A 21,655-nucleotide genomic window follows, 5' to 3' on the forward strand; every position below is an offset into this window, starting at 1 on the left:
CTTGTAATGCACGGAGTAGTTAACTATTACGGGGAATGTTAAAGATTCCTGTAATTAATTAAAGTTCTGTTAATGAATTTCTTAATTGCGAACTAAAGTTGAGATAATTTGGTGGCTTTTTGAATTGCCAGGAGAGAGGAATTAGCGAAGGTGATAGCTCCAGAAAAGTGGAAAGCTGGCGCATGCAACACCAACGAAAGTGGTGGCCACAAGACCAATGAAAAAAGGCTCCTTTCCAAGAAAATCAGGTTAATTTATTTTTATAATTTGAAGTAATATTAAATTGATTCTTATTTTTTTAAAAATAAAGTTGTATTTTCATGAATCAATATCTGCAGTTGTGAATGTTGATTGTATTTAATTTAGTAAATCTGGGGATCTTGTTCGAAATTGGTGATGGGTTGGTATTGAATTGAGCTAATAATCACTCGTTATATGGAATTGATTGGTTGATGTTTTAAGATGTAGAGAGAAATTAAGTTAAGGCCTGTGAGCGAGGGGGTATTATTGAGTGATTTATCCTCGGGTATTGTAGGTGAAATGTAACAATGAGGAAAATGTTGCTGGGATCGCTTTTGACACAGCATTAAGATTAGTTAATCTGAACATGCATCTAAAAAAGGCTAATGTCATTAGCCTGATTTAGTTCTCTTGTTGCAAGTTTATTACTCCATGTATATCTTTTAATCAACAACAACCATTGCGAATTGCTAAAGTTGTATCTCAAATTGCCAATGTTGTCTCTAGCTCATTAAAGCTTTAGAATACAGTTGGATATTACACCTTGTAATATAATTACTTTTATTTTTATTTTTATGTAAGATTGATCTGGATAGTTCCTTTCACAATATTAATGTTGAGAATTTTCTAAGTGAGTGGTTGATCACTTGAGTTAAAAGGTTTTAGTTGAGTTTAATGAGATAGTTAGCCTAACCTTAATGTTCACTCTCATTTTGTATCTTATTTGAGCGAGATGTAGTGGGGGAATTTAGTAATTTGCTTTGGAGAAGTTAGTCATCCTTTCTTGCAAGAACGTAACAAGTGTCATGCTTCAATCTCTTATTTGGTTAAGATTAGTTGGTGATTGTTATAGAAGCCTGTGCTCCTGGAGGTCTCTTATATTTTGAGTTCTAACTTCTAAGGGTATAGAGGAAAGCAGGGTAATGCTCATCCTTTGTTTACATGTAATATCCACAGTTTTGATTTACAATTTGTGAAGTGGGAAGCATTTTGTGGTGATGCAGATTTCTAGAAAGGGGTACTTAACTACTTATAGATGTTCTGCAAATTGAATGAGAATTGTAGCACTCTATATTATTTTGGTTTTGGTCTCAGTTTACTGTCTTATTGGTGTTCTATGTTGTTTATTTTCCTTTTCACATGTTTGAAATGGGAAGTCTTTATCCAAATCTTAAGAAAGGGTTTGTTCACTTAACCTTCAACATGATAGAGGTATGATAACTTTGGGGCACTTTAGATAAGCAGCGCTGTTCAATATCAGTTGTTGTTGATGCTGAGTTTTATTTTCTTGAAACAGGAGGCTTGTCTTCAGAGAGGCTTGTGCTAATGACAATGCAGATCAGAACCAAAACAACTCCGTCCACTGTCTTGATCCTAAGTTCTACTCCAAGGTTTGTCCTTTCGTATACTCATTTTCTTCTTTATTTTCTTGTTTGATTATATATTTGTGCAAAATTTTTATTTGGCATGTTAAACGAAGGCGAGTCAAGTCCTCATATAAGCTCGAGTCAACAATCTTTAGTGTTACTATTATTTCAAGTATGCTGCAACAATTCTGATTTCACGGCAAAAAGTCAGAAATAGACTCACAATTTATTCACATCAAGTCCAGAACTTTTGTTTACAAATGGATTCTACTTTAAATGGTCTTCTTCCCAAGAAATCTTTTGTTTAGCAAGTTCACTACAGAAATTAATGGTATTTACTATAATTTTACTCAGAGGGGGGAGCCTACCTATGTCTAATGAGCCTCTACTCTAATAGGACTATTACCCTTACACTACTGATCATGTGATGTGAAGTATTAAATTGAGATGTATACCTAGAAGATCCGTTGCTATATGGTTTCTGTATTGCAGTATCGCATCCCGTACTGAAATCACGGGATGCAGCCATGCAGGTAATGTGAAGACGCACCTAAATTTTTTAACAACATGCAGACCCTGCCTAAAGCTGGATATATAATTTGTATCTTGGGTGGTGATTTTATATAGGCATTTTGCAGATGAGATATGTTTTCTTGCTTGATCAGTGTGATTTAATTATGGGACTGACCGCTTTACCCTGGTTTGCAAAGGTGGGAAAATCCAGAACAAATTGACTACAGGGATAAGTGGTTTAGTTATAATGTCACCACATTCATATATTCTGTAAGATAAATCATAAGTTTTTGCTTAATATTTCAATATAAACTTCACCAAATTGACAGTCTAATGCTTGACTGTAGTAAGCTTGCATGTTGAACAAAGTATATTTTTATCAAAATGGTTGTTAATTTGTTTTTGCCTTCTTGGTGGTAGAAGTGTTAAATCAGAGGACATATTTTTTGTTTTCTAAACTAAAACATCATCTACATTTTGGTATTTCTTTTATACTTTAAGCAACTTTTGTTTTCGAAAAGATGGCATCCAACAATTAAATGGAAAGAATAGGTAAATAGATTGTTGCTATCTAAAAACCAACTTGGATATAAACTTTTCAGTTTTATTTTTATTTTTAGGGAATGATATGCTCATGTTGCATATAGCTGGGTTATTGCCTGCAGATGATATTTAAGTTAAAACCAAGTTCAAACCTATTGACAACCAGATTGAGTATCATAAGGGTAATATGTAGCTATGATGGGAAAAAAAATACAAGGTTATAGTTGTTCAAGCTGTGTAGTATGACCATTGAGGATTAATTCATCCCTCGAGAATGTTTTTCCTTTTTATATGCAGATAGAGTTTTGAATAATGTCCAATTTCGAGTTGTCGAAGAAATTGTAACTGCATTTTCCACTTATTGGTTTTATGATGTTTAATTAACCAATTTAATTGCGGACTCAATAGATGAAAACACATTAATTGTGCTGATCAAACAAAGGTGAAGAGCAGTTTCGACTTTGAAGTAGATTCAAGCTCCAACAATAATTCACCACCTGCTACAATTGATAACTAAGACATATTCTTTCGTGCATTATCAAGTGTAGTTATTGAGTCTTACATCACTGTTCCTCTGTAAGTACTTTTATATTCTCTGCCTTGAAAACCTATAATCTTTTCTTAACCATGGCCTTAAATATGACCTTAATGAATCTTGTCCTTTATTTTTTATATTAAGGTGTATACTTGGAGCAAAGGTTATTGCGGTGCATTGTGTCATGGAGATGAGATCGAAAAGAAAACTACAACTCTTGTAAGCAGCCTGAAGAATCATCTCGCTGTGCAGGTTAGTATCTTATACTCTTGTATAATGTTTACATTTTAATATTAAATTCCAACTCTTGTTGAGTGCTAGAATTTTGAATTTATACTGAAATTGATTTGGGTTAATAGTTGATCCATAAAGTTAGTTCGAGAATCTATGCGATATTAGGTTGACGTTAACTTTCTTATTCATTTTCTACTCTAAAACTTGCATAAAGTTAGTTCAAGGATCTATAAGATATTAGGTTTACAATGGGGTTCTAGTGGGGGTTTCTGCACTGATGATATCACCTCTGATCAAGTCTCCTGTTCTGCCCTGATCTGTTCTGTGCTGAAAAGTTTCTTCTGATTATTTTTTTCTCTGATCTTCTTTGGTGCTGCTATTTGTCTGGTGTGTTTGCTAAGCTTAATCAGTGAGTCTAAGCCAGCGTTGTGATGGTTGTGTTCAGTATCCAGGATTATTGATTTTGGGTTTAGTATTTTGGCTCTAATGTTGCTGCTGATTTTTTGATGCAGCAGTCCTGTCTCTGTTCATTTTGGCAAGAGTGGACTTCAGTTGACTTTTTTGTGCTTGTAGTTTTCTTATTGAGCGTGTGTTTGCTCATTTGTTTGTTTGTTTGTTTTGGTAGTTGTACTATAGATTTTGGTTTTGTTTATGTTTCTTGTTGGTTTGTGGGTGTTTTTTTTCCCCACCCTTGTAAATACTTCTGTGGTTACCGTTACATTTTTAATTACCAAAAAGAGAAAAAAACACTTCCATTGTAGGGTGGTCTAGGAACACAATCAAGAGACAATGTGCTCCTTAGAGTTTTTAATCCACACTACTTGGCTTAACATCTGAGTTTTTTAATCCAATCAAAGTTTTGCAGTGGACTCGCTTTGAAGGTTGATTCTTTGAAACGGTTGTTATCCTAGACATCCCTTTGGGTCTTCTTAAAGGCACAAAAAGCATTTTGTAGCACTTATGCCCCTAAAATCCTTTGTATGCTAGCTTATGAATGCAGTTAATTAGGAAAGTTCGTTTATTAGATGTTAAGTTAATGGTATGGAAACGTTTTAGAGGAACCTATATATTCCTTGAAAAAGCCTACAAGTCCTATTGCAATACACAAATGTGTATTATGTTTATAGTTTGCCTTGTACATTTAGAAGGTAGAAATTGATTCAAGGTCGGGTTTCTTGAAAGTGACGATGTTTCAATTTCTTTATTTGTTTTCTTATTATTGTATGATTTTATTGCACATGTATTTATTGTTTTGATATGAAGAAAATAGAAGTATATTTCTTAAACTTGATCACTTATGTAAATTGTTTTCGCTATCTCGGGGAACCAAATCAAGATCATGTATGAGGATGATACTTAAAATAACGCAAAATGTGCATTTTTACATTTCATAAACATTTTTTATAGCGACTATAAATATAGTAACTTAAAAGACTTCCCTATTATTCGTTCTTTTCAATAATTTAACTTCTTATATCTTTTTATGTACAGATTATATACTTATGTAACAAATGAAATATCGGGCTCTTTCACTTGCAAGGTATTATTAACAACCATAACATATTTACTTAACACTTGATAAATCATTTACTCCTCTTCTAATTATTCAACCTATTTACTCATTTATTTTTGCTAATGAATTTCAATATCTTAGGGGATCGATCCAACAACTAGTTAATTAAAGTTCTGTTACTATTCTGAACCACTATGAATTATGGACTTATGGTGCATATACTGCAAGGAAATTCCGATATACGGAGTATTCATTTCCAAAACAATGGTTAGATGCTGATGAGCTGTATTGGACAACACCTTCCCCTTTCCTGAAATGAGCTACGTACTTTCCATTGTTGGCGTCCTTCAAATTCTTCACACTTCCTTTGTTACGCTTTTCGTTAATTCTTATTTCACCAATCTTATTCATTTTCCAATACTATATTTTTCCTCTACACCCCTCTAGTTTTTGTTCACATTCAGCAAGTCCTCTTAATCTCCATGCTAATCCCAATAAAATGGAAGACCATTTAGCTTTGCTATCAGTTGTGATCATCAAACACGTAGCAACTGTGCTAAATGGATGTTTTCAAAGGTGAAAATACATTATCATGTAAAGTTTCCTTGCTATTCTGGGTAATTTGATTCAATGAAATTAATGCTACTGTACAAGGGATATATACTTGGTGCACCCAATATTTGGCTTATCAAAGTTTTTCGCATTTGATCGAGTAATGATCAATTTCGTTTACCATTATAAGCTTGATGTTAGTTGTTTAAAAGGACTCTAACTGTACACACAGCAGAGTAGAATTATACAAAAAGAAATCAGATTGAAACACATTTACAGCAAATGACATCATCATCACAAGAAAAAACAGGTGTAGATGAGCTTGCTATAACTCCATCCGCGTTACCAACATTGTCAATGTCCAGAACAACTGTGCTAAGCCCTTTGCCGATTATGAATATTTTTCTTCCAATAGCAACCATCTGGCAGGGTGGTCTTGGAAGAAGGGGTGAGAGCCTGCATAAGGGAACCCATTCGCTATCGTTCTTCTGCCACATCATCAACTTGCTTCCCAAACTCTGGTCCAGTACATAAAGGGTATCGTCCACAACAACTGTAGGCCCGAGCCAACCTAATGCCATTTCAGCATCTGTTTGTTGCCATTTGCCACTCGATGGATCGTACACAGCTATGTACACATGAGGTGGTATGGTGGAAGTGCGAGATCTTATGTATATTTTTCCACCCATAACTACAGAATCCTCTATGTCAAGGATGATGTTTGGGTCTGAATGTGAATCCCAAGAATTTGTTCTAGGATCATAAGTGTCCCAAGAACGTGGATCACTTGTCTCTAAACCATATCCACCTATGGAATAGATCTTGCCGTCCATGGATTCACAGCCAAAATAGCACCTGAAAGAATAAAAACCAGAGAATAAGTTCTATTTCTAATGTTGTTTTTTCTGTGTATATCAGTAGTTCAATTGCGTGAATAAAAGCCCTGACGTTCAACTTCAACAGCTAAAGCAGGAAGTAGGTCTTTTTAACCAGCTCTCACTTTCAGTAGGCATTATAACTGGTTGATTGTGCGAGTTATGAAGAAACTCTCAGAGGATGCCAACCATTCTCAAAGAAATGAAGCAATTGTGTTGACATCTTTTCCATGGAATATAAAAGCAAAACATCCAACATAGTAAAAAAAAAGAAAACATCCAACATAGTAAAAAAAAGATAACATCCAACATACAATATAAAAGCAAAACCATAGTTTTTTATCAGCAACACAAGAATAAAACACTTTGGAAACTATTCCAACGATAAACTATGATGCTTGGACTCGAAGAGGGGAGTCACTTGGGTATGGATACAAAGTCTGACATCAAAAGGATATGGATCACTCATAAGACCTGTCCAAGGTATGATATGAACATGGGGACAAGAATACTTTCCTTAGTTAAGTAAATATTTTTATCAGAAACAAAGTATTCATTATCACTGTTCTGGCCAACTTATAATGTCCAAATTCCTATGCCCATATGAATCGCCAAGTATATGTATCCTATGTGAATTCCTGAGTTGTATTGAAGAGCCCAAGCAGCAGAATGACATATAACCTCTAATATAATCCGCAATCACAAAATAGTATATTTTCAATCAACAAAATACATTAACGAAAGCCAAAAGGGTGTTGTATTATTGTATACCTCGCAGTTGACATTGAAGGTGCTTCACTCCAAGCATTCATGGCAACATCGTAGCAATAAACTTCATCAGTAGCATCTTCAGACCAACCACAACCCCCTAAAAAGTACAACTTCTTGCCGATTGTTTCAAAGGCCATTCCTTTTCTCTTCAAACAGCGAGGCGGAAGGCCATTAATGGACTTCCAAGATCCTTGTCTAGAAGAGCTAGGGTCTAACATATAGAAGTTCACTTGATCAGTACTCTTGTCTCTGCACAATGCATATATCCAAGACTCGCCTAGATTGTTCTTTTGGCGATAAACGCGCCACTCTTCGCTACACACCAAGTCTCTCCACCCCTTTGAAACACACTTAAGAACTGTATGGTACTTCCTAGGAACCCTTGCCAAGCAAAATAACGCAATGTCATCCGGAAGTCCAGTTATCAATGGCAAATGACAGGATTCGAGTTCGTCGCATGAGCTAAAACTGCCTGTTGATAGGTCCATGATCGTGTTCAGATGTAACCCTTCATGGCCTTCTACTCAAAAACCAAATTGGCATGAGTTCCCAAAATAAATCAATAATCCGTCAATAATCTAGCGATCTGCAATGCCAGCATGTAAACAATAATTCAAACACATGATCTACCAAATCATATCAACAAATCAATTGATAAACAATCAAACTAATCAAGAAAAATTGCCCATTTTTTGATTACTTGATTGATTCCACATTTAACAGCTAGCCGATTAAAAATGAGAATTAAAACCAAAACCCTAACTTGAAATCAATTGGATTTAAATCTATAATCAACTCATGAAATTGTCAAAATTCTATTCGAATTTCACGCAACATTATCAGAATCACATTAAGATTAGATAAAAACCCTAAAACTTAACTCCTGATAGAGAGATCGAAGAAAAAGGGGGCAGAAATCGAATACGAAACTGAAAATTTATGCAATTGAAATATTGAATAGAGATAATTTGTGTTATACTGACCGTTACGAAAAAAATGTAATTGGATCCAGCAAGTCTTTAATTGACGGAAATAGAACTGGATCTATGGTATTGCAAGCAAAACTTTAAAATGGCATCTCATACGGGTTTGTTGTTCTAACAGTGCGAAGGTGTTTGTTTTGTGGGAGCACGGAATGGGAAATGAGAGAGTGGGCACGTTTGTTTAACGGTAGGGATGTCGGTGGGGCAGGTTTTGCGGAGACCCGCCCCGCATCCGCCCCAAGTAGGCGGAGATGGAGATAGGTTTGGCTGGTGATGGAATGGGGATGGGTATAAAAATCGTACCCGCCATGGGTGATGGGATGGGGATGGGTATAAAAATCGTATCCGCCATGGGTGATGGGGCGGGTATGGATTTTTTGTTGAACCCGCCCGCCCCGCCTCATCCCCACCATGGGTGATGGGGGTGAGTTTGGATTTATTTGCATCTTTAGGTGATAATATAAATTTAGGTGAAATTTTTATGTTTTTTGTTTGGACTTTTTTGTTATGACGAGTATTTTTTTCGATTATATAGATTTCTTTAATCATAAGGTTTTTTTTTTTCTATAGTTAACTTTGATTATTCTGTATATATGGCAAATGTTTGCTAAATAAGAAAAATTAGTCGGGTATGAAGCGAGGATAAGACGGGGATGGATACCCAGTTGGGTGGTGGGGGCGGGGATGGATTTTAGCTTACACCCGTTGGGGCGGGGATGGGATGAATTTTGTACCCGCCATGGGTGATAGGGCGGGGATGGGATGAAAATTTTAGGTAGGGATGGGGATGGAGGGACCTACATCCGCATCCGCCCCGCCCCATTGACATCCCTATTTAACGGGAATATGACCAACCTAAGTTATCTAACTCGTTCTTTTGGATGATAAGAGAGAACAAAAGTTAAACCAATAAAGTCTGATAGGATAATTATGGTCATGATTAATCATAAAGGCTGTCGTCTGATTTGTCTTTCACAAGCAGTGGTGAAAAGAGATCGACCGGCACTTCAAAGCATCATTCTCCACATCGGCAATGATGTTGAAAATCGTCCAAGAAACCTTCCATTACCACTTAATAGCGTTGAAGACGAAAAGATTACCGCCTGTAACTACAAGGTATTTGATCCTGAGAGAGCGCGCTCATTTGACGCCTTCTCGAAGAGAAACTTTCGCTAACAGAATTCCCAATTTGGAACCAATGAATTTATCGCCCGCTAGATTAAAACGAAGGTGGGATTGGGATTGAGAATAGGAAATAGAAAGATCTATTTCATTGTTTTAATTCCTTTGGAGAGAGTAATTGAGATGGGGATTAAAATGGAAATAAGAAGACCAATTTGCCATTAATGAAACCAAAACGGAATATATTGTATAGGATGTTTGGGTAATTTGATATTTTATTCCCATTCTATCCCATCCCTAAACAAACAAAGGAAATATATATTTTATTGAATTATTCGTAATTCGTATTTTACCTTCTATTCCACAAAACGGCCCATGTAGTTAAATCTCATAAGCGAAATATGACTACAAAGGATGTCTTGACAACTTGGCTTAGTGGTTAAAATTTATGCTCAAATGTGTAACACTTACAGAAAAACAAAGTTATTTTTGTTTAGAATATTGACCTTGTGGTTATTCGAGAAAAAAAAAAGTGTCACATTCTTTTGCATATGTGTTAATGAACTTGGATTTTACAGCAATTCTACATTTCTACTTCAATTTGAATGGTTATGTAGTGGTAGTAGTACCATAACTTCCTTTTAGTGGTTAAAGTTGTTAGTTTCGTATGTTGCGAAGACTAATTCTTTATGGTGCAATTAATCTTAAACGAACGTGTTGATATAACATAACATAACATAACATAACATCATGATACTTTTGTACACAAAAAATTACTTGGAAGTACATCATACTAATACTATGATACAAACCAATGGAGTAGTTAAGTAGAACGTGATCCGAAACACCAAGCATGGCGATAATAATAATAATAATAATAATAATAATAATAATAATAATAATAATAATAATAATAATAATAATAATAATAATAGTGCAGCAAATGCCTAGTTGAAGAACTATTGCGAGAATCAAGGCTTCAATATTTGGCTCTGATCGCTGTACCTGGTCTTCTGGCCTCCCTAAGTAGGCCTTCTTGAGCCAGTGATACCACAAGCTGACAACAAGTGAGTTCGTGTTACACCAGAATTATTGCGAACAATATGCAAATACAAGAAAAAAAAACACACAGATCATATGGTCAGACTCAAATGTCAAGTTATGATTTACCTCTCCCTTCATATTGAACATTCGACCTGCAACTACGCCACGTCCAGAATGAGCAGATGGACTCTCCATCTGTATTATATGATACAAGGCGCGTTATATATCATAGAAAACCTAAGCCAAATTTAGACGACAGAACAGTTTGTTTGAATTACCACAAATAATAACCAATCATCAGCTTTTACGGGCCTGTAGAACCACATTCTGGCAAAGAGAAACCAAGCAAATGTGTCAAAAATTATTCACCACCAAAGGCAAACACAGCTTAACAGAATTCAACGAGGAAAAACTTGAATGTATAACCTACTAATTTACATTATGGTACACAGGGAAATATATGATCTCATCGTACATTGTTTGGGAAAACAAATAAAAACCCTAAGTTTTTATCTTTTACTGTAAGAAATAGCAGCTACTCACGTATGATTCAAGCTTAGAACACTGATCTTTAGACCCTTCTTCCGATGAGGATTTGAGCTTACTTCAATAAACAACAGATCCGAAGCATAAGCCACCACACATCTGCAGAATAATACAACATGAGATATCGGCATGAGAAGCAATCAAGCAACTGTACACATTTACATATTAGAGGACAGGTACCTCAGGAGAAATAATAACAATATGAAATTTAAGCATTCTGAATTTCTGACATTATGATATTTAGTGAACATCTTCTAACTAATCTTAGCCCTGGAGCTGGTTATATAAGAAATAGCGAAAACAGAAAAGAAGCCACCTTTATATTACAAAAAGTGTCCGTCCCTTAGATCACCAAATTAGGATGATAGTTTCTCTTATTCTAAATGAACGTCCTTCCAGGTAAATAGAGCAAAAGAAAACCTTTGCTAAAGGAGTCCGATCACATTAACGAGTATCTTGAAGGTTAAAGCATCAATGAGTTAGTAGCTGCATAGTTTTTCCACATTGCAACAGATATATCAAATGGAGACTATTAACCGATATACTGCACATTAAATTTCAATGTGGTGAGCTGAGTCTACATGCCCACCAAAAGTTGAAAACCTGATACCAGAATCATCATGCAAGTCTAAAGGCTATCACAATTAACAGAGGCCCTTCCAAGTTAGTAGCTGCATAGTTCACGAACCATCCATTGGAGAGAGGCACTTTTATAATTCTTAACAACATCTACTCCAGTAGAACCCGTAGAAGGAAACAAAGAATTTGGGGTCTATACCAGTCCAACAGATGAGGGAATAATATTGTCAAATAGAAATGCTACAGCATCAGCTCTGCCATAACATCATTCTTTTCAATTTTCAAGCAAGTCTGGAGCATGAGAGGTTGCTGAATCTTTGTTTAAGCATTATTTGTGAAATTGAAGGGACAGCGGGTGGAGAAGGAGCAGGTCTTGATGATGTTTAGTTATGGTTGGTAGCAGAAGAATATGAAGGACGTTCACCACTCATTAGCAATGCAATAACATCAGATAACACATTTATATTTCAAGCAAGTCTGAACTCTGAAGCATTGTAAAAAGTTGTTTCAAAAGTCGAAGGGGGCAATTGGTAGAGGAGAAGTAGGTCTTGATGATACTGAATGATGTTTAATGGCGGAAGAAAGTGACTAGTCTAGTCATTGCATATGTTTTGCAGGGAACTTTCCTCCTCTTTTGGCAAAACTGGGGAAAAGGTCATCAGACAAGAACTGTTTCATTTCTTTAATGCTTTCTACTTGATTTTTAACAATCTGAAAGGAACATTGTGCACCACAGTAAAGATTACAGAATGCCAATTCCCAAGTTAAGGAGTCACTCAGATTTCAAATGTACATTAACCTCCCGCTTTATTGTCTCTGTCGGTATCCCTAATTCCTAAATCTTCTACCTTAAATTTATGCAGCCAATCACCAAGGCCCTCTCTATATTCTACTTCAAAAGCCAGCTTGCGACATTAGTTTTTGGAATCCTATTCACTAGCTAATTTAGGATTTCTCTAACAACAAAAAAAGCAGCTTCAAACAGTCTAGACCTTATATGCATTATAGTTTACATTTAATAGCATAAACAAGAGGAAAGGGGAACAAAGGGAAATACGTAGTACATTCAAAGAACTCTTGAAACAAACAAACACAGAAATAGCTTTCCTTCTTGTTTTTCAAGCATCCCCAAACTTAACTTAAACCCAGACATGGGATATTTTACCTATGCAGAGCCTGGTCATCTGATAAATTTCCTTTGGCCCTGAACCAATATCTTAGTCTGCAATGAATATAACAAGAATCATATACAAGTTAGGAATATTTGGATACAACACCTACATTCAATTAAGTAACAATCTTATGAGGAAAAGGATATTACTTTGCAGGGGATTTCGTCTGATTTGTGGAAGCATTTGGATCACAAAATCGTATCTCTATGGGCCAAGGATCAATTTTAGCCATGGCCACTTTATTTCGGTATGTCCTGTTGCATCATCAACCAGATATATCATAAGCAAGAATGTTATTTAAGAAATGAATGTAAATGATGTAGGAGTGCATTCTAGAATAAGACACAAAGGAGAACTTATGTATTAGCAGATTTCCCCTTAATGATCAATATACCAATGAAATTCAAACCCGAAATAATTTAATGAAATGGAAACTCTTACTGGTTATATTTTTCCTGTTCCCTGCATTAACTTGTTGAAAACAATAGATGAAAAAATATGCAAACTTATTTTTATCTTGGTCACAATGGACAACTTCCCCATTTCTAGATCCAGATAATAAAAATCTACTGTCAAGTGGCAATAGGACCAACCTCCATTAGTAAGTGATGGAATTAAAACTCGGCCGTTCCGCTAAGTAACTGCTATTCTGTAACAGGTTTTGAATTTTCCGTTCCGCAAAACCTGTTACATAACGGCGCGGCATAAATCACGCCTTTCTCCTCGTATCGTCCGTTACATAACGGTAACTCGCTGGGTTATAACGTTTTTTTGCCCGTTACACTGTTCTGTTGTGCAAATTGGCCGAACTTATTTTGGTAATTAGTTATTATGTAGCTTAAAAAACATGATATTTTGAGTGATTATTTGTTCAAAAAATGTTATCCACTCGTATTATGATAGAGTTGGTTATATTGTGTTGAAATAATATGAACTTAAAAGGTATAAACAAGGCTTAAACCTGTTATGATAGAGTTGGTTAGCCGCGATCTGTTCTATTCATCTGTTACAAGCCGTTTTCGTATAACTCAGCCTCTATCACGAACGTGACGTCATCCGTGTTTTTTCCCCAATTATTTGTCTAATAAGTTAGGACATGTTAGGTAGGCTTGGCATAGGCTTGCTATCGCCACTTGAGGCTACCACTAGAGCTGACAATGGGTTGGGCTCGGTCAGAATCACGTCGACCCATTTATAAAAGGGTTGAGAGTTTCCCAACCTAACCCAACTTATTTACTCAAACGGGTTTAGATCCTCAACTCAACCCAACCTAATTATAAACGAGGACTCGAAGGCTGACCCGTTTAAGGGGATTTTTTAAGTGTAAATCAACTTGACTTTAGAAATAAAGGGGTAATTTTTTCGAGACAAATCTCGTAAAAAAACTAATACTCCAATACGTACTTCACAGGAATCGAAACCTCAAATAGTTATTCAATGTTAAAGGAAAAAAGGAGAAATAAATCTTTCAAATAACATTCTAATAGATCTATACTACATCCTTGATTCCTTGTTTGAATCTTAAACAATTGATGAAATAATTCAACAATAATAATTTTAATGAATGAAAGGAAGTTATGTGAATAAGTTTAAGAAGAGGCGGCACTCGATGGCTAAGAAGAGGCTCATTTTACCTTTTCTTCTCGTTTTGCTCCATTGTTATTTAGCAATTTACAATAGATCTGACACTTTGTTTGTTGACGTAGAGAATACATTAGAGGATAAATCTAGGTTGAGAATCTTTGGGATGAGGTAGAGAAGATAGATATTGAGAGAGAAGAGTAGTAGTAACGGTGTCGGCCGCTAGGTGTTAGTTTAAATTTTTCATATTTATAATTTGTAAAAGCTAAAAAGACCGAAAAGGCGAAAATTAATTTTTTATACAGGTTAAGCGGGATGACATGATCCAATTAGTTATATGGGTTAGGCATGTTGCTTTCGGGATGAAAATTTCAACCTAACCCAACCCATTTGATTAAATGGGTTGGTTTGACCCATTTAATTAAACAGGTTAAAAACCTGACCCGGCCTATTGGTAGGGTTCGGGTTGGGCAGCTTATAGCCTGGCTACCACACAGTTGAAGGCTAACTTCTTGAGCCAGTTACACTAATCCATAAGCAAATTTTACAAGTTCAAGTCTACAGAGTATGGAGTATGGACTCTACAGAGTATTAAATGGTAAGTGTTCTCCTGTAATGGAGAATTTATATGCAATGTCCTTCTTTGAATTAAGGGACACACAATGAACCAAAGTGAACTGGCCCATGGCAAGGAGATTCTCATCACAATTTATAAAAGTACGTCAGGTTCTCCAGTTCTTCTAGAACAGTGGAAGCCAAAACAAGTCAAATATTCAATCATGCTCCCCCTACCCCCCTGCCCATCCATCCAAGATCCATTAGTTGTTTATTATTTCCACCGCATTAACTGACCTAAATGGCTAAATATATTCATTCTACCTGCACGGCTGCATCTGCAGGCTGCAGCATCCTTTTTTTTCACACCAGTGGTAGCTGCTCTACCTGCTCATGACTCATGTGATACAGATAGTATGATACACTCCATGCAGAATTCTCCTTCTACAATGCACATCTTTCAAGTAACTTTCCAACATAATTTACCAGATAGACCATTTCCTTGTCAGAATGACTAAACGAGAGAAATGTTTACTGCTTTAAAGCATCATCTTATTTACGATAGGCAAGCTCATCCAGTAACAACCCTTCCAAATTTTTTTATGACTTCTTTCAATGAGTGGAAGAGCACAAGAGTGAGAGGAAAGCCACTAGTGCAAATATATCAACATAGTAACCTCAGCAATCTACTAAAAAACGTACAAACCTGGGAAGTCGAGGATCAATAATACGCCGCTCACGTAGCTCTTCCAATGATAGTAGCTGAAATGCAGGGGAACACGTAGAACCATTAAAGTGAAACCCCGGATTTTGCTATGGAAAAGGAAAGCTTATGCACAATACCGTGTCTGGAGCTGGTGCTAAGGGCATAACAGCATCCTGGTGTTCAAACCCAAATTCTTCTTTCTGCAGAATTAAAAAAATACTCAGCAATGAAGCCTTAGCATCCAGAAGTGTTAGCTACCAGGCCAATCAGTCAACTGGCTCAGACGATTACCAAACAAGTAGATTCTACGAGGGCGTATTCTAGAACAAATTCCTCTCTAAAATTAACTCTTATCAAACAGGTTCTCTAAAAGTCAGTTTGTCTGTGCGCATAATAACTGCAGTTCCCTAAATATGTACAATGAGCGCATAGCACAGCTATGTCCATGACTCCAGTCCCATATCATTTTTGCAAGAGGCTTTCAAAATTCATAACTTCAACTTGCAAACAATTAGCTTCAACAAGTTTGAGTAAAAAAAATCCATCAACTAACATAAGACTGAAGATGGACAATCACACGATAGGAATATACCATTATAAAATTAGCTGTTATATAATGCATGGCATCAGTTAAAAGGACAACAAGAAAAGAGAAGCCCCCTACCTAAAATCTAAGCAATCTCCAAAATCTGAAGTAATAATTGCATGAACAGTCACAATAAGAGAACACACTGCCAATGAGATCAAAGGAACAAAGATTTGATGAGTGTGTATAAAAGCTCCCTCATAAAATTGATCTTGCAAGAGTTGCAACAATGCAACATATGTGCATCTCATGGAAGTGACAGTAATCACATGCATCTTATTTTACATGAAGTCATCAATCCTTGGGGGTAAAGGTAGCAATAACTCTTGTTATAAATCTACGACATATGTTACACTGATATCATGATGGAGCAATAGAAAGAAGTAAAGTACCTGAAATGATGCAAGCAATGTGAACACAATAGTTCCTTTTTGTATAGCATCTACTCTTCTGCTGGAAAAGCTTTTCCCATCACGGAGGCGGTGAACCTGATATATAATTGGAACTGCATATATTGGAGAAATATTGTTATAACAAGAAACTCAAAAAGTACGTGAGGAAAATGTACAATTAAAATCATCAACCATCTTAGCACCATATTACATGAGACTTTAGTGAGTTTAGACTAAGAGAAACAGAAACATAATTTTAGGGGACTGAAACTACCCAATACTAGACAAATTCCATGAAAATATGTTTTAAAGGTACCCTCAGCTCTATCGTGACTTCATGAGGAAGTAAAGAATGAGATGCAATTTACTTGGCAGAACGGAACTCAACAAATTTGATGGAAAGAATTCAATCGATAAGGTAAAAAAACACGACAGAATAAATAAGAAGAAAAAGAAATTAAAAATAGTGCTATAGTAAGTTGTTAACTGTAATTCTCTGATCTGATTCTAAATTTATTAGTAAACCAATCTGAAATATAGACTTCCAGACATATAATTTCCATAAATATTAGAACTTAAGATTTGAACCCGGTAAGTTAAATATACTCACTGTCACAGTCTCCAACAAGAAGGAAATAAGCCTGCAAATGATGGACAATTTTTAGACAATCAACAGTCTTTGATGCTGCAGCTAGTGCCTGTATTTCAACAAGCGAAATGTCAGATTGTAGGTGCAGCGAAGATTATAATTCTTCATACAACCTTATATGATTAACCACAGCTAATTTTCTTCCTGTTAATCTTCATAAAGGAACTCATAAGAGACAGAATATATAGATAAGAAGTATAAGGGAACAGCTTATCAGTTCATAGTCTTCACAGGAACATTTGGAGGGGTTGGGTGAGGGAGAATCAGTACAGGGGAAGGGATGAATAAGAGTAATGTGATCATATCTTCAAATTTTGAAACCCAAGTGAGTAGCTTTTCTATAACATGGTGAAATGTCTATCTTAATTTCTATAACATGGAAACAACCTCTCTGCAATTGCAGGGGTAAGGTTGCGTTCACCTGACCCCCCCTTACCCCGCTTCTTGTGGGAGCCTCTTTGAGGCAATGGGGTAATGATAATGATAATGAATGAAAAGGATTACCCAGTCCTCAAAAACCAGCAATACGAACTAATTTGGTCAGGGCACTATATATACTGCCTTAACACCCAATTCAATGGATAAGGTTTTACCTGAAAAAGATTGCAAGCACACTGAGGAAACCTTATAATTGCATAATTGCTCCTGTTATCAGAAAACATGTACTCCGTATTTCGTAACAGAAATACATTCTACATCATCTATAGATCAAGCACTAGTTTCAAGATTAACATATTTAATTTAAGACTTATCAACTGCATAGCACACAACAAATTTACAGGGAAAAAACTCATGCGCCTGAGCTCCTATACCTCTTTATGGGGTGGGTACACACAAACATAACTGCATATGGGAAAAAAAAATCAAGCATGGTGTACGAAGAGCAAACCAATGGCAAATAATACCTGGCCCATAAACTGTCCTCCAAAAACTTTTCCAAATTTTGGAGCATCAGACAATGTGATCCCTTGAAATAGGTTTACCTACAAGGAGGAGTAATTAGATGTATAATATACCCTACTTTGCACAAAACTCAACGAAATCACAAAGAGAAATTCATAGTAGAAGTAGTGTGGAATACATGAAGTGACTGACTCATTTCAGAGGATGAATACATGTACAGAAACATAAGAATAACACGCTGGATACATGAGAAGAGACTGTCAATGTTTTTTTTCCCAGGGATACAGTTCCATATGTAAGATAGATACAAGGTCTGCAAAAACATGAAAGGGTATTGAAAAGGACCTAACTTCTAGAAATTAGGTATTACCAGCATCTAAATATTCAAAGCTAGAATCAGTTACTGGTACATAATCTTTCCCGAGAAAGTGATACTTTACATGAGGATACTGGAATAACAGCGATATAATGCACATGTAATTCTTAACTGTGTTACTTCATTTGGGTCATATTGAGTCATGTGAATTGTCCCTGAGGCCTGTTGGCAATCTATTCAGCTTGACTAGTGAAAACAACAAATTGAGAAGGTAATATCTAACTGGCTTCAAATTGTATAAAGAAAAATGTCTTATACAGCTTCGTGAAATAATACCCCACTGATAGAACACATGAAAGAATAACCCAATAAATTCTTCCGAAATATGTCATAACCTCAATAACAAGTTTAAGAAACTTCTTGTTTGGAGCCGGTAAGAGCAACTCCAATGGTGAAAAAAAAGGACCTGCTTGCAAAAAGTTAAAAGTTTTGACCAGGTAGCCAACCGTTGGTGAAAAAAATTGTGACCTGCTCTCAAGATGTTGTAGCTATTTTGAGCAGGCAGCTGAGAAAAAAAGGTGAAAAAAAGAAATATATTTATGTTGGATAGAATAAATTATTTTGGATCATAAATAACATTGTGTATTACATAAAATATTCTAGGAAGTTACAAGGTATTGTGGCCAACCAGTGAAGAACTTTGTAACTTAAAGCATTGTAGCTTGAAATTTGATGTGGCAAATCAAGCTACACCACCATTGGAGTTGTTCTAATCTCTTGAATTGCAAAAGGCTTATAATGGGGGATGAAACAGTAATTCAGAGGTGAATATCATGTAATCTACTCAATAACATGGCATTTTGCATCTAGAGGGACCAATGCATTAAAAGGCTCATTAACCCACATAAGATTAAAAAAACACTGTACGTACAAAAAAAAACATTTGGTAGGCCAAGTAGACATACTTCAATAGGATCCAAATGTAATATGCTCTCTATAGGAGCTCTGGTCTCTTGTCTTTCATTAGCATTCCAAATTGATTTTGGCCGCAGCAAAGCACAATGGTCAGAGGGAAGCACCAAGCAGGTCAGCTGTCATGAACAATATAGGATGATCACATTTTAATGACCAATTTAGTATCCATCAAGTTTAGAAGAAATAATACTTGAACTACTCTCACAAAAAAGGTCAAAATCAGTAGCAAAGTTAAAGAAACATTCACTTCTTGACTTATTTCCCTTTCTTAAGGCACATTGCAAAGTTGCAAACTTCACTATTATTATCTTTTCCCAAGGAATGCTTGAGAATATTAGTTTGTTATGAAAATTCAGGAAAAAAAAAACTGACTAGCAGAAACTTGTTGATGACCAATTAGTAAGCTAACCACTGCAACGCAGTGTCATTTAAAATACACACCGTTTTTCAACACCTTAAACTAGATTTTTTAATGAATTCTTCTGGATAAAGAACATACCTTGGATGATGCAATCACATCTGCCTGTTGCTCAGATGTCGAAGCACCTAGAAAATAGTACGACACAGACTGTTATTACGCCAAGATATCTCATAACTAAGATTGTATAAAGAAACCCATCAGCACTATTAAATCTTCACAAACGGAAACAAAGTTACTAGCCCGCTAATTTGAAGCCATCTTAAAGCAAATGTCAAGTTCAGGGCATCACTAGCAAGTAGCAACATAACCAAGTTCTCAGCAAGCTAATCTACCATTCCTCACTTCCATTAGTTACTACCATCATCAGCTTTTCTTTCTTTCTTATTTGTTTTTACTAAAGCTATGTCACTACAAAAAATTAAGGAGTGACAATACCCACCATTGCCAAAATAATCATAACGTTTTAACAGGAACTCCGGGCTAATTTCTTCCTCCGCGTGTCCACAAACTTCAGCCTACATTATGTAACAAGAACACATGATTAACAAAACCCCAAGAGTACCAAAAAGTAGTATATTGCAGAATGAACCTTACTAAATGAAAACTTACCTCCCCTTCCCAAACAAAATACACTCCATCTCCACTTTCTCCCCTACGAATAACATACTCTCCGCTCTCTGCAACAGGAGTTGTGAATACATACTTGTCAACACGATCACCATCAAAATATATGAACAACTAAAGAGACAAGTTAGGAGAGTAATACAGCTATATATAAGTGTAAAATACATGATGAACACACTAATATTTCACCAGTAATACAGGAGTGATACTGCACAAACTTGATCACCCCAAATCGTATAAAAGTCAATTTACCTCTACGTGATTCAGAATGATTACCACTATCGTTCACAATACACCAGTTGTATACAAGAGTAAATCGATGGAAAAAAAATTCACAAACATCACCAATGTAATAATTGAACTGTGATTAAATCTGAATAAAACGAGGTAAATAAAGGGATATAATACCAAAATGTTTGACTTTAACGACCTCAGCAATTTTCTTGAGAGATGAACTGGGTAACCTCTGAAGCAGTGGAACTCCCCCCAGAAACTCTGTCACTGCAATTCCCAAAACATTCCGAATTCCAAAGGCAAACACCCAAAATTTAATTATTTAATCGCACCCATTAATTAAAAACAATAAACCCATCAATTTTTAATAAACAAAATCACAAATTTTGCCTACCTGATTCAGCGTTCATCTTCAAACTCTAATTCTGGAAATTTCAAGTTTTTTGTACAAACAAATCAACAATAATACTTCATGAACTTCATATGCAGCAAGATTAAATAAGATTAACAGGTTGTAGTAGGATTTACAGATAGAAATCTTTTGCGCCTAAAAATTATGAGGTAAATTTGTGTTTGTCATTCCTTCCAAAAAAAAGTAATTGTGTATTCAATTTAATTTCATGTACATATTCAACATTGATCGTATTATTGTTTATTGGTGTTAATAGTCGAGAAATATTATCTACTCCGTATAATAATTCATGTTCTGTGACTGTGAGAATGTAAGAGCTTCTCAGTTCTGGCCCTATCCAGCCCGATTACAAAACCAAAAGCCTGGCCCAAAGTATAACTCCGTAGACAGTAGTTACAGAGCTGTACGTCTGTACGCCCAGTATTACTCCCTCCGTCCCGGAATACTTGACCTGTTTTCCTTATCGGGTCGTCCCTTAATACTTGACATGTTTCTAAAAATGGAAATATTCTAACAATATTATATTATTTCTCACTCCACCCCTATTAACCCACCTACCCCCTACTCCATACAAAAAATAATTAAAAATTCAACGCCTACTCTCCCCCAACCCCACCCTTTACACATTTCCCACTAACTACATTAAAATAAAACCCCACTATCAACTACTACCTATTAAATTAAATAAGTCAATTCAAGTCCCTTAAACTCT

General features: G+C 35.8%; 2 protein-coding genes and 1 long non-coding RNA gene across 4 annotated transcripts; 1 reads left to right on the plus strand and 2 right to left on the minus strand.

The window, feature by feature from the left end:
- The first annotated feature begins 257 nt into the window (after positions 1–257).
- LOC110789440 (uncharacterized) lies at positions 258–4,558 on the plus strand. The gene is made up of 5 exons (XR_008928408.1): positions 258–1,452; positions 1,538–1,631; positions 3,072–3,239; positions 3,343–3,450; positions 3,945–4,558. It is a non-coding gene; the product is annotated as an uncharacterized lncRNA (long non-coding RNA).
- A 1,066-nt stretch (positions 4,559–5,624) lies between these two features.
- On the minus strand, positions 5,625–8,381 carry LOC110789449 (F-box/kelch-repeat protein SKIP4). Of its 2 annotated transcripts, none has more exons than XM_021994125.2 (3): positions 8,127–8,381; positions 7,144–7,663; positions 5,625–6,352 (listed from the first exon to the last, which is right to left on the minus strand). In XM_021994125.2, exons 2-3 carry the CDS (start codon positions 7,629–7,631, stop codon positions 5,755–5,757), a joined length of 1,086 nt encoding a protein of 361 aa, XP_021849817.1. In that variant the 5' UTR covers positions 7,632–7,663; positions 8,127–8,381; the 3' UTR covers positions 5,625–5,754. The 2 variants fall into 2 exon arrangements, with proteins under 2 accessions (XP_021849817.1, XP_021849809.1); XM_021994117.2 differs by having other exon boundaries at positions 7,144–7,729; positions 8,127–8,379.
- Positions 8,382–9,971: 1,590 nt separating this feature from the next.
- LOC110789465 (acyl-CoA hydrolase 2) lies at positions 9,972–21,222 on the minus strand. The gene is made up of 17 exons (XM_021994135.2): positions 20,926–21,222; positions 20,706–20,798; positions 20,283–20,350; positions 20,113–20,188; positions 19,752–19,798; positions 19,243–19,368; positions 17,964–18,041; positions 17,020–17,107; positions 16,410–16,522; positions 15,569–15,631; positions 15,432–15,487; positions 12,739–12,843; positions 12,583–12,639; positions 10,836–10,937; positions 10,571–10,619; positions 10,419–10,487; positions 9,972–10,305 (listed from the first exon to the last, which is right to left on the minus strand). The coding sequence occupies exons 1-17, from the start codon at positions 20,939–20,941 to the stop codon at positions 10,228–10,230; spliced, it is 1,284 nt and encodes a 427-aa protein (XP_021849827.1). The 5' UTR covers positions 20,942–21,222; the 3' UTR covers positions 9,972–10,227.
- Positions 21,223–21,655: the final 433 nt, after the last annotated feature.

This window comes from Spinacia oleracea, chromosome 2 (assembly GCF_020520425.1).
Source record: "Spinacia oleracea cultivar Varoflay chromosome 2, BTI_SOV_V1, whole genome shotgun sequence".
Taxonomy (NCBI): Eukaryota; Viridiplantae; Streptophyta; class Magnoliopsida; order Caryophyllales; family Amaranthaceae; genus Spinacia; species Spinacia oleracea.

Coding starts and splice junctions, on each gene's coding strand:
- LOC110789465 (XM_021994135.2), bottom strand. Junction 10,488..10,570: donor ATGATTGGTTATTATTTGTG/GTAATTCAAACA, acceptor CATATAATACAG/ATGGAGAGTCCATCTGCTCA. Junction 10,306..10,418: donor TGTTCAATATGAAGGGAGAG/GTAAATCATAAC, acceptor ACTTGTTGTCAG/CTTGTGGTATCACTGGCTCA.
- LOC110789449 (XM_021994125.2), bottom strand. CDS start 7,631: ATGGACCTATCAACAGGCAGTTTTAGCTCATGCGACGAACTCGAATCC. Junction 6,353..7,143: donor CCTTCAATGTCAACTGCGAG/GTATACAATAAT, acceptor TTATTCTTTCAG/GTGCTATTTTGGCTGTGAAT.